Here is a 16,061-nt window from a genome sequence, read left to right as displayed (position 1 = left end):
GGCTGTTTTAGCTGCAATTTTAGAAAAATGCATTTTTGTTTACTGAGATAGCTTGGCAATATAACTGCATATGTTTGCACATCAGACCTATTTTTCCATATTCTTCACTAAATAGAAATTCAAGAGAGTCTTAGGCATAGATTAAATGCTTTCAAAAATCAATTTTAGGCTGGCATAGAAGTTAACCAGTCTGACCTCGTGATTACAGACTGAACACTTCCTTAGGAAACAAAATGGAGGAATACTTTATGTTTCAATGATTATTTGAGATAGTACCACCATATATAAAAAGAGAAACCATGGCAATATTTAAGGAAGTTTATCTACAAATAATTGCATGAGGCATTAAAATAGGACTCATTCAGGGGGTTAGGACATTGCAGTATCGAAACACATCAAGAAAAAGCAGTATCCAGCGCACAACTCATCCAAACTGTAACAATCACTTTGAATTTTATGTAGCATTGCAAAAAGAGAATTATATAACCTAGTTCCTACCTGATTACTCCAATTCTTTTACCTCTAGAACCTCAATATCAAGCCACGCAACAGCCAAGAGAGCAGTAGCAAGATACACACTTATTCTAATGGCTAAAGAGCATCTTCAAAACTGCCTTGGGAATGATGCAAAGCAGTCACAAAATACACTTCTTTAGTTCCGTATTCCTGAGGACAGAGTGCATGCCTAATACCCAAATACTAATGTGCTTTGCAACAGCATGTTTTTCATTCCTACTAGTGTCACTAGCAGTGTAACCCCAGAGCTTTCAAATAAATGTTTGCATCAATTTGATCATCTAAATGTGCTATTTGGTAATTAAATCCGGTTTGTATTTTTAAAGCACGCACTGAGCGATAGATACTGCGCACAGAGCCAAACCGCATTGTATTTGTATCCACCACCTCTCAGTTCTGGGAAATCCATAAATTCATTTGTCAAAGGTAAAAATACTTGTGCAAAATGCCTTCTAAATCTTTTGAAATGGTTTGTTCAAACTCTTGACATAGCGTTTTGCTCTAAACAAATTTCTAGACAACACTGTGATTTTCCATCTCTGAAAATACACTGTTTTCCCTCCATGAAACTAGAACAGAGGGTCTGAGAGAAAGGAAATTATTAAGCATTCTAGTGGGTTTTTTCCAACAAAAACTAAGATAGAGGTCAATGAATAAGTATGTGCAGGCTGGAACTTAAATCCTCTGGGGTGACTGTAGGCTAATTAATAATTAATGCCAGAGACATGGTGTTTGAAATGCAGATGTGATAACTGGAGGCCTGGCAAAGCTGTTCAGAGGAAGCAGATTTGGATGCTATAGGGAATAGGCACTCCCTTGCCGGCTGGCTCTGAAAGCAGACCTGGGTGCAAAGCAGGGCCTATGGTTTAGATTATATTCCCCTCAGCTGTTAATTACCTGAACCTACTTTGAAGTTTTTCTCTTTTTATCCTCTGCATGAAAAGAGATTGGTTCAGCCAAGGGACTTGAAAAAATGATCAAATACATAGAGTAGAGGAGGGGAATAGAACTTCAGATATAAAAAAAGATAAGGAAGAAAAACACTCAGGGAAACATACAGGAACGTATTAGGAAGTGCATGAGTGTGGCTCGATGTTTCAAGCGAGTTGTGCTGCTCTAAGTTATTTCAGCCATTAAGTAAACCCCTGCGTGTTTTATGAACAGATTTGTTAAAAGGAATCTCTCACTATATGTATATAGTTTACATTAATTATTTGATGAAAGTACCATAGGTGATTTCCTATGCTATTTTTAATTCAATAAAGTCATTTAAACCTCCTTATGTTTGGGGCTATTTAATGAGGTGCGCAACATTAACAGAATCACCAATGAGCTGTTACTACAAGTATTAAGATTTTGCAAAAAAAAAAAAAAATCACTCGTTTTTGCAAAGGAGAGGGACGGGCACAGCTTGGGTTCCCCACTGAAAGGGGAAGGGGGGGGGGGGGGGGGGGCAGGTGCCTTCCAGCATCTCAGCTCCTTCAGCCTCCGTGGGGGACCCGCGGGTGAATTTTCCCAGCAAGTGGGGAGCAGGGTGGCAGGGCGGCCCCGGTACGGGGCGGGGGGGAGGCAGGGGTGGGGGGATGCTGCCCGCACTCCGCCAGCCGTGGGAGGTGCTCGGGGACCGCACCAGCACCCCCGAGAGCAGGGAAACTCCCCATCACCAACAGCAGGGGGATTACCTTCTGCCACACGGCTGTCGCAGCGCAAGGCGTCCCCAGGGGGAGTGGGGCAGTGTCCCCTGGGCGCGGTGCGGTGCGGGCTCCCCTGGGGCACAGTGCGGGCTCCCCGGGACGAGCGGTGCCGCCGGGTCCCCGGGGGAGGAGGAGGCCACCGAAACCGCCTCCACCCTTGTTGGCTTTGCTGCCGCAGCTCGCTCCCTTTCAAAGCGTCGCCAGACTCTCTTTTTGACGCTCTTCCCCACTCGTTACAGCCTGTCCGTTCAAAGGCTAAACTTCCCAGCAACTTCACTAAAAACCTTTGAAACAGGGGGAAGGGGGTATTTGGAGGGGTGGGAAGGGCTCTTCCTTTTTGGGTTGTTTTTTTTTTTTCTCTTTTGAGTACAGTAGGTGAAGCAATCTCTCGTGAACTCGGGGCTGGCTGTGTTTAAAATTTAATTTGCAGTCGTCTCTCTTCAAGGCGCAGGCGTCTTGCATTTAAGCCTATCACCTTGGCATCTCGGCACAGCCTCTCCTCCCGCTGATGCGGAGAACATCTGCAGCCCACCTCATCCGAAACCCAGTATTTTCCCCCGGTTTCTCTTCGCAAGCATCCTCTTTCACCGTGACGTAGGGGAAAGACGCGGCTGTGCGGTAGCCTAACATATAGGTGTACACCTGCGTGATGCTCCTCGGGGGGGCAACTCGCGGTGGCGCCGGGTTATCCAGCCGCGTGTTGTTTACCTGCAGCTACACCGGGTTGTCCAGCCGTGTGTTGTTTACCTGCAGCCACACAAAGCTCCGAGGTGCAGAGGGTGACTCCGTCCCGGGGCCGGGACCGCCTCCATCTCCACCAAAACGGGTGTGGGAGCGCAGCCGTGTCCGCGTCACGGGCGTGGGGTGGCCCGGGGAGAGCCACGCCTGGGGGGGAGAGGGGCTTTTAATGAAATCACAACATTCCAACAGTTTTCTATTAAATCCTGCTAATTTTCTAGGTGAAGGCTGTGAAGTGAATGTGAGGAAGCATTAAAAGGGAATTGAATTTGCATTCCTTATGCTACAGGCACATGTTTACATGACCTTTAAAACAGAATTAAAGCTGTATCATCAGCAGCTGTAGGCAATTCACATTACTAAGGCAATCAAATCAGAAGGCTAAACTAACTATAAAACATAAATTAAACTGATAGAGAATCATCCTAATTCACTAGGTTTACTTGCAATTTACTTATCCGCTACTAGTAATTTCTAAACAGTTTGGAGAAGCGGCAGATAGGAAACGCTGGGATGTGGCACTTCGGGAACGGATTGTCCGGGGGGCAGAGCTGGCTCCCCCCGGGCTCCGCTCCGGGATGCGGGAGTCGCAGCCGGGCACCGACCCCCGGCCAGGGCGCCTTCCCAGGGGCGCAGGCAAGGGCCTACAAACCGGTACCTGCAGCTCCTGCGTGGCTAAACCCCCGGCTTCCCTGGCTGGCTCAAGCCCCCCGGGGTCCTCTCGCTCCCTGGAGGACCCTCGGGCGCGGCGTTTGTTTTCTAAAACGCGAAATAAGTCAACGCGCGATAGAGCCGGCGCTGCGCCGCTCCCTTCTGCCCTCCACCCCCACGCCCAAAGGGGACACTTTCCAATGACTGAAGCACAAAAAAAAAAAACCAAAAAACCACCAAATAAAATCGATACCGCCCGTGATTTCATTAAAAGTTTGCAGAGCGCGTTTCCTCGGTTCTGCCCTAGCGCTCCCGGGGGAGCGGGCCGGCACCGGGTGCTCCCCGCCCCGCTGCCCCCGGTGCTCGGCCGCAGCCCCCTCCCCCCCGACTGGGATTTATTCTTATTTATTTCTCGCAGGCGGCGCAGCCGAGGGGCTGCTTCTCTCCCTCCCATGGCGACTTGTCCGTGTGCGCTTCCATGTCTCCCGGGGACCTGCGCTGATTTATTGCCCACCCGCCTTCCCGTGAACTTCTCCCCCGCTGTGCCGGGGCTGCTTGCGGCTCCCCCGCCCAGGAAGGGGTGTTGCAGCCCCCCGGGGCTTTAACCGGCCTCCTCCCGGCCGGGGCGGGGGGGAAGGTGCCAGGAGATGCCAAGGGACCTGGGGGAGAATGGCTGGGGAGGGCTCAGCCCCAGCAGCTCTTTCTGCAGGGGCTGGGGGGCGGCGAAGCCGAGGCAAATGGAAGCACAAGGAGGGGAGGAGGGGGGGCGGGGTGTCCCCGCTCCAGCATCACCTACCCACCCGGGGTGCGCAGAGCACCCCCATCCCGAGGTTCGCCCTGGCTGGGTGATGGGGTGCCTGGGGTCCCAGCCCTCCACCACCCAGCCGGGCCAAGCCTCGGGATGAGGGGGCTTCCCGGGGAGGGTCCAAGCTCTGGCCGTGGGCAAAGCCTTTGTCTGCGGCGTGGGCCCCGCCGAGCCGCCCTGCCAGGCTCAGGCTGCGCCACCGGCGGCCCCACGCAAGACCCCAGCGGCGGGCGGGGGGGCTGCGGCAAGCACCCACCGGCGCGGGCATGGTCCCGCCTGGCGCAGCCGAGCCCCCTACCCCTCGACGTTTTCCAAGAGCAATTCCCCAGGGAAACACCTTCCCGCAAGGCAGCCTGGCCTGAAAGTTCAGGTTTTTTAACAGCTTTGATTGGCGCCATCCGGATGAAACGGGGAGTAAACTTTCCACCGAGCTGTAAACGTTTCGTCGGTGAGAAAAGGAAGAAGTAGCAGTACCATCTACGTATTTACAAATGTAAATCTGGGAATGACGAGGCGCTGCGAAAGGCAGGAGGCGTTTAGATCCCTCCGCAGGATCAAGGAGCATCGCTGGATGCTTTGCAGGCTGAAGGCTAAAGCTGGGAAAGCGTAACGTTTAAAAGAAGAAAAAACCCCCACAAACCAACAACCATAAAACAAACAAAAGCAAACCCTGCGTTGAAATTGTTCAGAGAGCTAACAAACAGCGATGCAGGTAGCTGCCACCCAAAGAACACAGCCGTTTGTCTCATTAGTCAGCAGAGGTTAAATAGCAGCAGGTTAGCGCGTTTTCAAATCCAACCCGCTTCCCTCTAAATACATCTGAGCAGGAATCTGTCCGTTCAGGAATTGTGTTTGAATGATTTCTAAAAAATACAGGCAGGATGGCCTCTGGTTTGGAAGGGGAGCGGGACTCCGTCGCCCCCGCCCAGGGCTGGCCCTCACCGGCCGCCTCGCCCCCGTTTGCCTGCGCTGGGGTGGGGGGCAACACACTTGAAGGCCGCGGGGGCGGCAAAAAAAACCCCAACAAACCCAAACCAAAAAAACCAAAACCCAAACAAGCAAAAAACCAACCCCACACGGGATTTCGGTCCGGGATGAAACAAGATCATTCTTGTCATCACGCCTGTCTGGATGGCACGGTGAGGAAAGTGCCTACGTAGAAAGGAAGCGATCCGCATCGTGGTGCAGCCCCGGTAACTCCCCCGTGACCTCCCACGGCACCGCCGCAGCCCCGCGCCGCCGCCTTTCCCGGCCACGCTTCCCCGTGAAGCACAACAACGCCCGACGGTTCCGTACGTGCATTTAATAAACGGCAAGATCGCTCCCACAGTCAAAATGTGCACTTTGGTGAGACTTCCTGGAATTTAATTTTTAATTTTTTTTTTCCTGTCGACTGCAAATCAACCAAATGTTCCAGACAATACCTGCTACAAACCAACCCAGCTACAAAATAACGGTGACTTGATCATGACGTGGTAGTGCACAAATGAACGACATCATTTTTTTTTTCCAGCAAGTACCTTTTTCAAACATTAACAACGTGGAAAAGAAGATTAGTAGTAGTAGTAGTAATAATAATAATAATAGTAGTAGTACTACTACTACTAATAATAACAATAAAATAATAGTAATAATAGGCGATTCGAGCAGAGGAGCGAGAAGTCGCTCCAAACGCTTTGGAAACCGCAGCAGTTAGAATACAAATGCTATTTACCTTGTGATTTTCTCTGCCCGGGACTGGCTTTATTGTCCCTCCCTAGCCTTTCTCCGGGTGCAGGACCAGCCCAGCCGCAGCAACGCTCCCTCCGTGCCGGGCTTATTACTAACGGGCTGGTGCTCGGAGAGATTTGGGGGGGCTGCATTCATTCTTACATTAGGACTATTTTAATTTGCAATCTGTCAGTCCATCTCCTGGCTGTGGCTCTAAGATGGGAGTGTGGCTCTCCCTCCTCTCTCCCTGCATTTACTCACGTTCAAGAGCAGCCAACAGAGACCAAAAAAAAAAAAAAAAAAAAAAAAAAAAAAAGAACTAATTGAGCTTGTGTCGGTATTGGCTAATTTCTGCTAATACTCTGTAAATTCCTCTTTTCCTCCTAACCTTCCCCCAAGCAGGTTAGGTTTTCACAAAGCATCTCCGGAGATCCAGGAGCCGGTTTCTCAGCCCTGCCTGCTGAACGGATGGGTGGCTGGGCTTCAGCGTTAGTACCAGCGCCTCGATGTACACAATGAAAACCTTAACTCCTGGCTTCAGAAACGGTTAAATTGCCCTTTCCCAACCCCCACCCCCGTTATGATTGACTCTGTTTTTAAATTTGCACTTGTTCCCACCAAGCGCAATCTAACTCGTCCTGTCTCTAAAGTGAACTTGTGTTGAAGGTGAAGTTTTCAATATAGAGGTCATGACACCGAGCCACAGCTTACCGCTCCGAGCTTCATGCTGTATTAAACACAATCAAAACGAACCCCTTTTAGACCTTTTTTTTTCCTTCCTCTCCTCCCGCAGACGAACAATGAGAGAGAGAGAGAAAAAAAAAATCTCTAAAATATAATAAAAGCCGCTCTGCCACGATCATAATAAACCCGTTCCTCCCGCTTCTGGGCTGGCTCTCTCCGGTCCCTACCTATCGAGGCGCCTATGGAGCCTATAGGCAGAGGCAGGCGGGCTCCCCGCGGGGCAGCTCGGGGGACCCGCGGGTGCGGTACCGGAGCGGCCGGAGCCCCCCTGCCCCGCCGCCCCCGCCCGCCGCCCCGCCGGCTCCGCTCCGGTGCCGCCGCCTGCCCTCCGCCCGCCGCCGCGGCGAGGGGACGTCCGAGCCGCGCACCGGGTGACCCCCCGAAACTGCCGGTCCCGCCGGTGCCTCCGCCGGGCGAAGGGAACTGCAGACAATTACAGCCCCTCCGCTTCCAAGCGGGGGTTTTTCTCTATAGCGACTTCTAGCTGCCCCAAGACGGTAGGCTGCCTTCGGCTATTGTGCGACCTTTTTCATGCCAAAGATTTAGCAGGGGAAAAAAATAGATATTAAAGGGAGTTATTTGTTGGGGAAACGCGGGTCCGTCCAGCGCCGAGGCACCCAGAGCCAGGGGGCTGGAGCGCCCAGCTCAAACCCAGAAACTTCTTTTTTAAAAAAAAAAACTTTAATGGATTTCAGTCTATGAAAAATAAGTTACAAATTCTTGCAACAGTAGCTTTGCATGTACTTATTTTTCTCCCATGTCCAGACGGGGTCGTCTATTGAATAAGGCTCTTTTATTCTGCATGGGGCAGGGGATTTGTGGCCATGGTCCCCCTTTTATTCCTCTCTCTATGGAAACCCAGATCATGGGGAGAAATATGCGAGGCTGAATAAAGAAAAGCAGCAGAAAGGACCGCTTGAGAGCGGCATCTGTTACACTTGGGAAGTTAGACTGACAGGAAAGAGCTAAAGAAACCCTCTCCAGCAGATTAGTTAGAACAGCAAGAAGATTTAACTATATGCAGATAAAAACACTATAAAATACTCCATACTCTCCCATAGGCGAGATGAGAGTCTCCTCCGTCAGGAGCGGAGTGCCGCGGAGCCGGGCTCTGCCTTAGATACATTTGCAACAAATATTAAAATGGGACGTTCGGGGTTTTATTTCCCTGCTAGAGACTCTGCCTTAATTAAACGGCGGATCTGAACATCTATTTTCACGGGCAATGGGATTTGAAAAATTGTTTCGGAAGTTAAAGTGCAAATTAATTTTAAATAATTTAGTTACGTTTTTATACAGCGCGGATTTCCCCCCCCCCCCCCCCCCCTTTTCTTCCGCCGGCTCCGGTGATATTTATTTCGAGAAGCTTGTGAAGGCGGAGAGAGGGGAGGAAAAAAAAAAAGGAAAGAAAGGCGGAAAAAAAAAAAAGCAAGCGGGCTGCTAATATAACTCCTTCCCTGCCCTGCCCGCCTTCCCCCGCGCCGCCGGCGGGCCCGGCCGCGGTGCTGCCCGCCGCACCGGGCTCTCCCGGAGACGTTTTCCATGCCCTGACCCCCCCCGCTGACCCCCCCGCCCGCTCCCCACCGCCCCTCGCACACAAACCGCTTCCCCCCGCTACCTGCAAACTTTATTTTTTTGTTATTTCTTTTCCCAAGTTGCCCGCGGGGCTGCGGGCAGGGCGCGGAGCCGGGCGCGGGTGCGCAGCGCAGCGGCCGCCCGTCGGGGACGCGCCCGGGGACCCGCAGCCTCCCCGATATATCGCGACCTGCCTCCAGCCACACACCGCGCGCTACCAGCCAGCCCTGCCTTTGCCCCCTCTCGCACGCTGCGCCCTGCCCGAGCCCCGGCGAGAAATTATTGCGATTATTATTATTATAATGAGGCAAGAGATGCCACCCGGCTATAAAGGAATCGGAGGAGCGCTCACCTTATTTATATCTATTTTCTCATTTTCTTGAATTTTCTTCAGATCTGTCTTCTCAGAGAAACTAATGCCTTAATGACTTTCTGGTAGCTGCAAGCCTTCTTTTATTTCTGCTAAATATATGAAAATGTATGCAAATTTAAATCAAGCTTAACCTAGGAGCTCTTGCAATATATTTAATGGAATTTCAAACCAATAAGGGAACTCTGATGCAGTCTTCTGTAAGTGCAAATATAATTACGCAGCTAGGTTACCTCCAAAATTATGCAGGGAAAGGTCATTTTTTAACTCGGGAGCGGTTCGGCGGTACCGGGCTCCGCCGCTCCCCGCCGTTCCCCGCCGCCGAGGGGCCCCGCCGGGGCTGGGGGCTCTGCCCGCCGGGCCCGGGCCAGCCGGGGGGCACACCGCTCCCCCCCGCCGGCCCCCGCGCGGGGAGAGGGGGGGCTGGGGACCGCACGCGCCTTTCCCCCCTTTATTTTCCCATTTTTCCCGGTTGGGGGTGGGAGTCTCCCCCCCCCCCCCACCGCACGGCGGGAGCGCACCGCGCCCGGGCGCTGCCTATCGCGAACTTCGAGGGGTTCTTACTGGCGCGGAGGCCGGAAAGCGCCTTTTGGGGGTGTTTTTTTATTATTTGAGGGTTTTGTTTGTTTGGGGTTTGGGGCTTTGTTTTTTGACGTTTGGTTGTTTTTTAACTTTTTGCTCCCCGGCGGGAGCGCCCGGCCCGGGGCAGGCGGGAGTGGCGCGGCTCGGGGCGGCAGCGCAGCGGCAGCCGCCAGCGCGGAGGAGCAGAGCGGGCAGCGCGCACCCAGCGGCAGAGCCCGCCCGGCCCGGGGGGCTGCGAGGGCCCTAGGGGCGCGTCGGAAGCCGGTCCGCGCCGGGGTGGTCCCGCAGCGCTGCCGCCGGTCCGCCGCCGTTTAACCTCTGCCGCGCGCTCCACCGGCGCTAATCGCTCCCCATTTAAGCCGTGCCCCGCGTCCTCCCCTCCCTCCCCGTCCGGCGCGGAGCGCGGCGCGGAAGGAGTTAAGCAGCGGGGCCGCCTCACGCCCGGCCCCCGGTGCCGGCGGAGTGATTCACTTCCTGCCTCGGGCCCGCGCGGCGCCCGGCCCTCGCCCCGCCCCCGGCCCCGCGGCCGGCCTCCCCGCCCCTGCCATTGGCCTGCGCGGCGCGGCCCCGCCGGCGGCGCGCCCCCATTGGGCGGCGCGGCTGCCAGTCGGCGCTCGGCCGCTGCCCGGGCCGCCGTGCCGGTGGATGTCAAAGGCTGAAGCGGCGGCGCCGCCACAGTATAACTCGTGGGGGCTGCGCGGCGGCCATGGCCACAGCCGCCTCCAACCCCTACAGCCTGCTCGGCTCCGGCTCGCTCGCCCATGCGGACGGCGCGGGCATGCAGCAGGGGAGCCCCTTCCGCAACCCGCAGAAGCTGCTGCAGAGCGAGTACCTGCAGGGCGTCCCCGGCAATGGGCACCCGCTGGGGCACCACTGGGTGACCAGCCTGAGCGACGGCGGGCCCTGGCCCTCGGCGCTGGCCGGCGGCCCGCTGGAGCAGCCCGACGTCAAGCCGGGCCGCGAGGACCTGCAGCTGGGCGCCATCATCCACCATCGCTCGCCCCACGTCTCCCACCACTCGCCCCACGCCAACCACCCCAGCGCCTGGGGCGCCAGCCCGGCCCACAGCGCCTCGCTGGCCCCCCCGGCCGCCGCCGCGGCCGGGCAGCCCCTCAACGTCTACTCGCAGGCCGGCTTCGCGGTGGGCGGCATGCTGGAGCACGGCGGGCTCACCCCGCCGCCCGCCGCCGCCGCCGCGCAGGGCTTGCACCCGGGGCTGCGCGGCGAGGCCGGCGGCGAGCACGGCGAGCTGGGCGGGCACCACTGCCAGGACCACTCGGACGAGGAGACGCCGACCTCGGACGAGCTGGAGCAGTTCGCCAAGCAGTTCAAGCAGCGGCGCATCAAGCTGGGCTTCACCCAGGCCGACGTGGGCTTGGCCCTGGGGACCCTCTACGGCAACGTCTTCTCGCAGACCACCATCTGCCGCTTCGAGGCCCTGCAGCTCAGCTTCAAGAACATGTGCAAGCTGAAGCCGCTGCTGAACAAGTGGCTGGAGGAGGCCGACTCCTCCACCGGCAGCCCCACCAGCATCGACAAGATCGCGGCGCAGGGGAGGAAGAGGAAGAAGCGGACCTCCATCGAGGTGAGTGTCAAGGGCGTGCTGGAAACGCACTTTCTCAAGTGTCCCAAGCCGGCCGCCCAGGAGATCTCCTCGCTGGCAGACAGCCTGCAGCTGGAGAAGGAGGTGGTGCGGGTCTGGTTCTGCAACCGGCGGCAGAAGGAGAAGCGCATGACGCCGCCGGGCGAGCAGCCGCAGCACGAGGTGTACTCCCACGGCGTGAAAACGGACACGGCCTGCCACGACCTCTGACCGCGGCCCGGCGGGCACCGGGGGGGCGGGCAGGACTGCGGGCAGCACTGCGGGCAGCGCCGCCGGGCGCCGGCTTGGGCTTCCCGAGGGGCGGCCGACGCGGGGCCGGGGCTCCCCGCTCGCCGCCTGGGCAATAGAGTTTTTCCTCTCTCCGACCTTTCTGCCGATCGGTACACGGTGTTTACTCGCAGACAAGGTTTGGTTTCGGTCTCCGCTAGGACGAAGGAAAAAAAAAAAGGGGGGGGAGAAAAAACCCCATCACCACCAACCCACAAACGAAAACCCACGAGAAAAAAAAAAAAAAAGAAAGAAAAAACCCGACAGAAAAGGAAAGACAGATGTGTGCCTATGAATAACCTTCCAGCGCCTTGGTTATATCAGCTGTATTTCAGGTGAATCTGTTTTACAATAGACTAGTTTTGCATTTTTAAAGACTTATATAGCGTTTTTAAATGTCTGAGGTGTTTTACTACAAACTGTACACAATATTTGTGACCTAATTTGTATCGAATTGATCAGTCAAAACGTTTCTCCCTTCCCCACGCACCGGCAGTCACCCAGCGGGGACGGGGCAGGGTGGCCGCGGCCCTATCGCCCCCCCCAGGGGACGGGGCTCCCTCCGCGCCCGCGGAGCCCCGCGCACCCGGCTGCCGCACGCACGGCTGTGAAGAACAGGCTTATTTGTTGCAGCTTTTCTCTTCAAGAACTTCCCAGCACCGTCAAACGGTCGGGTTACAGTCCTGACCTCCCCCCTCTTCTCCAAGGGAAAAAAAAATGCAATTATTATTTCTAAGAGATTTATCCGAAATTAAGCATTACAAACAAAATCGTGGCATTTGCCAGTCTTTTCCTTTCCGAAGATGAGTTGGGCTTTTTGATCAGCGCCAGACTGAGAGGTCTGTAGTAAAACACCTTTATACTTCTGCGCTTTGGCTTCGGAAATCAGTTTCTCTGTATTTTGTTTCGATGGTGAAGAGGAATGAGGTGTCTCACGGATTTCGGGGCGGGGGGAGGGAAGGGGACAGAAAACGCCCGCGTTTGGTTCATGCTGAGCTTATTTCCGCGTCACAGGGAGATGCTGGATTTGTTGAAAAGCTTTCATTAAAAAAAAACAAACAAAAACCAACAAAAAAACCCCAAACCCAAACAACAACAAAACAACAAAACCCAAAACGAACAGGGAGAAAAACAAAAAGAAAAAAATCCCTAAAATGCTAAAAAATCACCATTTTTTCGGCACAGGGAAGTGCTGAGCTGTAACCGCCCCCTCCCCTCCGCCCGGCCGTGGCTGTGCCGTGCACACGGGCGGCGTGTGCGGCGCCCACGCACGAAGGAGAACCGCTGCGTGGGTGCGTGTGCGGGGCACGGCCCAGCTCACCCGCCGTCCCCGCACCCCCCGCGGCCGGGCTGGCTCGGGGCCGCCGGGCAGGGCCGGGCCGGGCCCCCCCCGCACCCCCCGGCCCGCACCGCATCCGCACCCCGCTCCGCGGTTCCCGGCGCAGCCCTTCTCCCTCCCCGGCGCTCAGATTTTTTCCTTTCGACATTTATATTTTTCAAGTATTTTTCAGTAAGCGCTAAAAAAAAAAAAAATAAAAAAGAAAAACAAAAAAACTCGACACTGAGGACCTGCCTATTTCTGCCGACTTTATAACTGTACAGTTTTGTATATTAAACGTTTTTTGGAAGTTATTAATTTAAAGAAAGATCATTTAGTTTATTCATTTAGTAACTGATGTATAATAAACGCTATTTTCATTAAAGGTTGCTTTTTTCAACTATTTTATCCAAAATTGCCTATTGCAGTTGCCAACAATTATTTATTTTCAATAAATTCCGCATTATGTTTAAAAAAAAAAAAAGAGAGAAAAAAAACGTTTCCGAAAGAAAAAAAAAAGCCTAAATGGTTGTCGGAACAAAAAATAATAACGAAACACACGACTCGCTGTAACGTTTGGTTGTCGACCAGTTTTAGTCAAGGGGTTTATATTGACGCAATATTTTATTGTTGTAAAAGGAAAAAAATTAAAAAAAAGGTTTAAATAAACATTTTTACAAAAAAAAGAAAAAAAAAAAGCTGTAAAACCCACGTTGCGTTGTTTGTGCGCTGGCCGAGCCGGGGGTGCGGGCAGCGGGGGCTCCTCGGAGGGGGCGGTGGGGAGCGCCCCGGCCTCGCCCCCTCCCCCCCCGCCGGGCTCCCCCTGCCCGGGCAGGGCCGGTACCCCCCGGGGAAGGGCTCGGGGGGGGCCGGGCCCGGCAGCGCCCCGCGAGCCGGTTTCCACCTGCCGCGAGGCCGCGGAAAAGGCACTTTTGGGGTGGGAAAAGGGGGGCCGCGGCTTTTTTTCGGGGGTGGGGGGGCCGGGTGGCGCTAGGCAGGATGCGCCGCTGCATGTAGATGCACTATGGATGCAGCTGTTTGTGTGTGTACGTATAGCTGTACCGTGTACATCAGTGCAGGGCGCGGGCAGCGCTGCCCCCTCGCCCCCGCGGCTCTGCGCGCCCGCGCTGCAGCCGCCTCCCGGCTGGTGGCCCCAGCTGCCCCGCAGCCCGTGGGGGCCCGGCCGGGGTCCCCCCCTGCCCCCCCGCAGCAGGAATCGGGGCACCGGGGAAGTTTCTTTTGTTCCCTCCTTCCCCCCGCCCCCCCTCCGCGGGCCGCGCCGCCGGGGCCGGGCTCCTGCGCCCCGACCCCCCCCCGGCCCGGGCCGCCCCCCGCGCCCCCCGGCGGGCCGCGGAGTGCCGGGGAGGAACAATAACAGTTAATCACATCTAATGGGGTGAAACGCGGAAGATCCAGCCCCGGCAGCCGGGCCCGGGCGCAGGGAGGAGGGGGGGTGCTGGGGGCGGGGGGGGGGGGGGGGGTGCAGGCAGGGAAGCAGCAAACTTCACAGCATCAGCAACGCGATGGCCTTTTATATTTTTTTCCCCTTTCCCTCCTTCTGAGGCCGAACCTTGGAGAAAACAATAACCAACCCTGCTGCGAACAGTGCGGGGAAGGGGACGTTACCTTTCGGAGTCCCGAGCAGGCACCCGAGCCGGGAGTGAGCTCTTGCCTTTACCAACCCCGCAGCAGGAGCAGCCAGCACCTTCCCACAGCAGCAGCCACCCCGTACCTGTCAGCCAGAGAGGATTTGGGCTGTAAACAGTGGGCGATGCTTTGTCTCTTCATCATAAAACTGATTTTTTGCTGTAAACCTTTGCAAGCTGCAGCACAGGGCAGACACCGCGATCCTGGAGGCAACGGGCCTGTGCCGCTGGGGCAGCAAAGCCCAGCTGCTTCTGCAGCTGGACAACAACCTGCAACTCTTTCCCAAAGGATTACAACAGAAGGAGAAGGAAACATAGCCCCCCAGCCCCATCACATTTCTCAGTCAACCCCAGAAACAAAATAACCATGCACCGAGTAGCATGGGTACCAAACCAGGAGTAAATGCCCGTGGTTTGGAAACAGCGCCAAGTACGGGCACGGAGGAAAAGCTTGGTGCGAGGACGTGCCCTGTGTGGTCACGCTGGCTCTGGCCAGGCAGGGTCCGGAGGGGTGAAGGTCTGGAAGGCAGCGCTGGTTTGGAGGAAGGACAGAAGGCGTTTTGCTGAAATGAGCCTGGTTTAGAGCCCTTTGGCTGTTCTGTAAATGCAACTGCAGCCAGGGCTGGGTTATGTGTTATTTTTAAACAAATTCTGTTAAGAGACAAAAGAGATGAGATAAAAGACGGAACCAAGTAAGTTTATAAACAGGAGGACTTCGAAAACTACTTGAAAGCTGGAAAAAATAGGGAAGGAGAATCTGATTTAAAGAAAAGACAATCTCTGTTATCGCCCATATATTTTATTATGCCTGTGAGCAAAATGAAACTCTTTTGTGCCACCTAATGTTAAGTACAGATCACTGTTGTCTTCTTCGCTGCCCATCACACGCGGTGTGCGTGGGGAGGCCTCGGGGTGCTGGGCACATCTGGGTGGCGGGGGGATGCTTGGCCTCCCAAAGTCCCACCGAGCCAGGGGCAGGAAGAGAAACTTCAGCTTCGCAGACACGGGTCAGGTTATCTTCTGCATTTAGGAAACGATTTTAAGAAGAACTCAAGAGGGGGTGGAAAGAAGCATGGAGTATAATCATAAGAGACTCCAAGTTCGGCCTTAGTTATAATGCAGTAAATCGGGCACGAGCACATCTAGGCTGTGCCAGCTGCCCACCGCCCCACGCCCTCTGCAACTGCCCGGCTCACCCGGGAGGCCTTGCCATTGCAGGCTTGGCACACACGTGTCTCCTGGAACGGAGAATTTATGGTGTGTACTTAGCAGCCATTCACATTAATGGAAGATACTAATTTAGCATGGAAATATCTCACACACTCCTTTAAAGAAGAAAGGGTTGAAATCAAGTATTTCTCTGATAACAATGAATTACACTGCTTTTGTGATTTTAATGGAGAGTGTTAAATGGCTCTAACAATTTTTGAGGCTGAGTCTTCTTGGCTTTTTTACATGACATGAAAAGAAGAGAACCTGAGGCTTCCTTCGGGTTTAAATTTCAAATATTCTCAAGCTGTGCTCTCCTCCCTGCTAAAGAGGGCCAGGACCATGGGAGGGGGCTCATCTGAAAGCAAAAATTACTAAAAAGTAAGCAAAGATGGTATTTCACTTTGTAGTGGTCTTTATAAATCATTCAGAATATGGACCATTCAACTCATGCCTAGACTACATCTGACGAATATGCTTTTAAAATACCTCAAAATTCAGTATTGTGATTTTTTCTTTCTTTGTAGCAACTCCATAGGCTCAGGCAGAGCAGGCTAGAGCGCTTGGTCTTACTGGGACTGCATCTGTGTACAAAAACCACCACCCATTCCCAGGGCAGGACCACAGGAGGAT

At 54.5% G+C, this 16,061-nt stretch overlaps 1 protein-coding gene across 1 annotated transcript; it reads left to right on the top strand.

Annotated features, from left to right (window-relative positions):
• Positions 1–9,998: 9,998 nt before the first annotated feature.
• POU3F4 (POU class 3 homeobox 4) lies at positions 9,999–13,057 on the top strand. The gene has a single exon (XM_055727796.1). The coding sequence runs from the start codon at positions 10,092–10,094 to the stop codon at positions 11,196–11,198; it is 1,107 nt and encodes a 368-aa protein (XP_055583771.1). The 5' UTR covers positions 9,999–10,091; the 3' UTR covers positions 11,199–13,057.
• Positions 13,058–16,061: the final 3,004 nt, after the last annotated feature.

The sequence above is a fragment of the Falco cherrug genome, chromosome 15 (genome assembly GCF_023634085.1).
Source record: "Falco cherrug isolate bFalChe1 chromosome 15, bFalChe1.pri, whole genome shotgun sequence".
Taxonomy (NCBI): Eukaryota; Metazoa; Chordata; class Aves; order Falconiformes; family Falconidae; genus Falco; species Falco cherrug.
This window is presented reverse-complemented; position numbering and strand designations above follow the sequence as displayed.

What these genes read in the sequence shown, in the direction of transcription:
- POU3F4 (XM_055727796.1), top strand. Translation starts at nt 10,092, where the DNA reads ATGGCCACAGCCGCCTCCAACCCCTACAGCCTGCTCGGCTCCGGCTCG.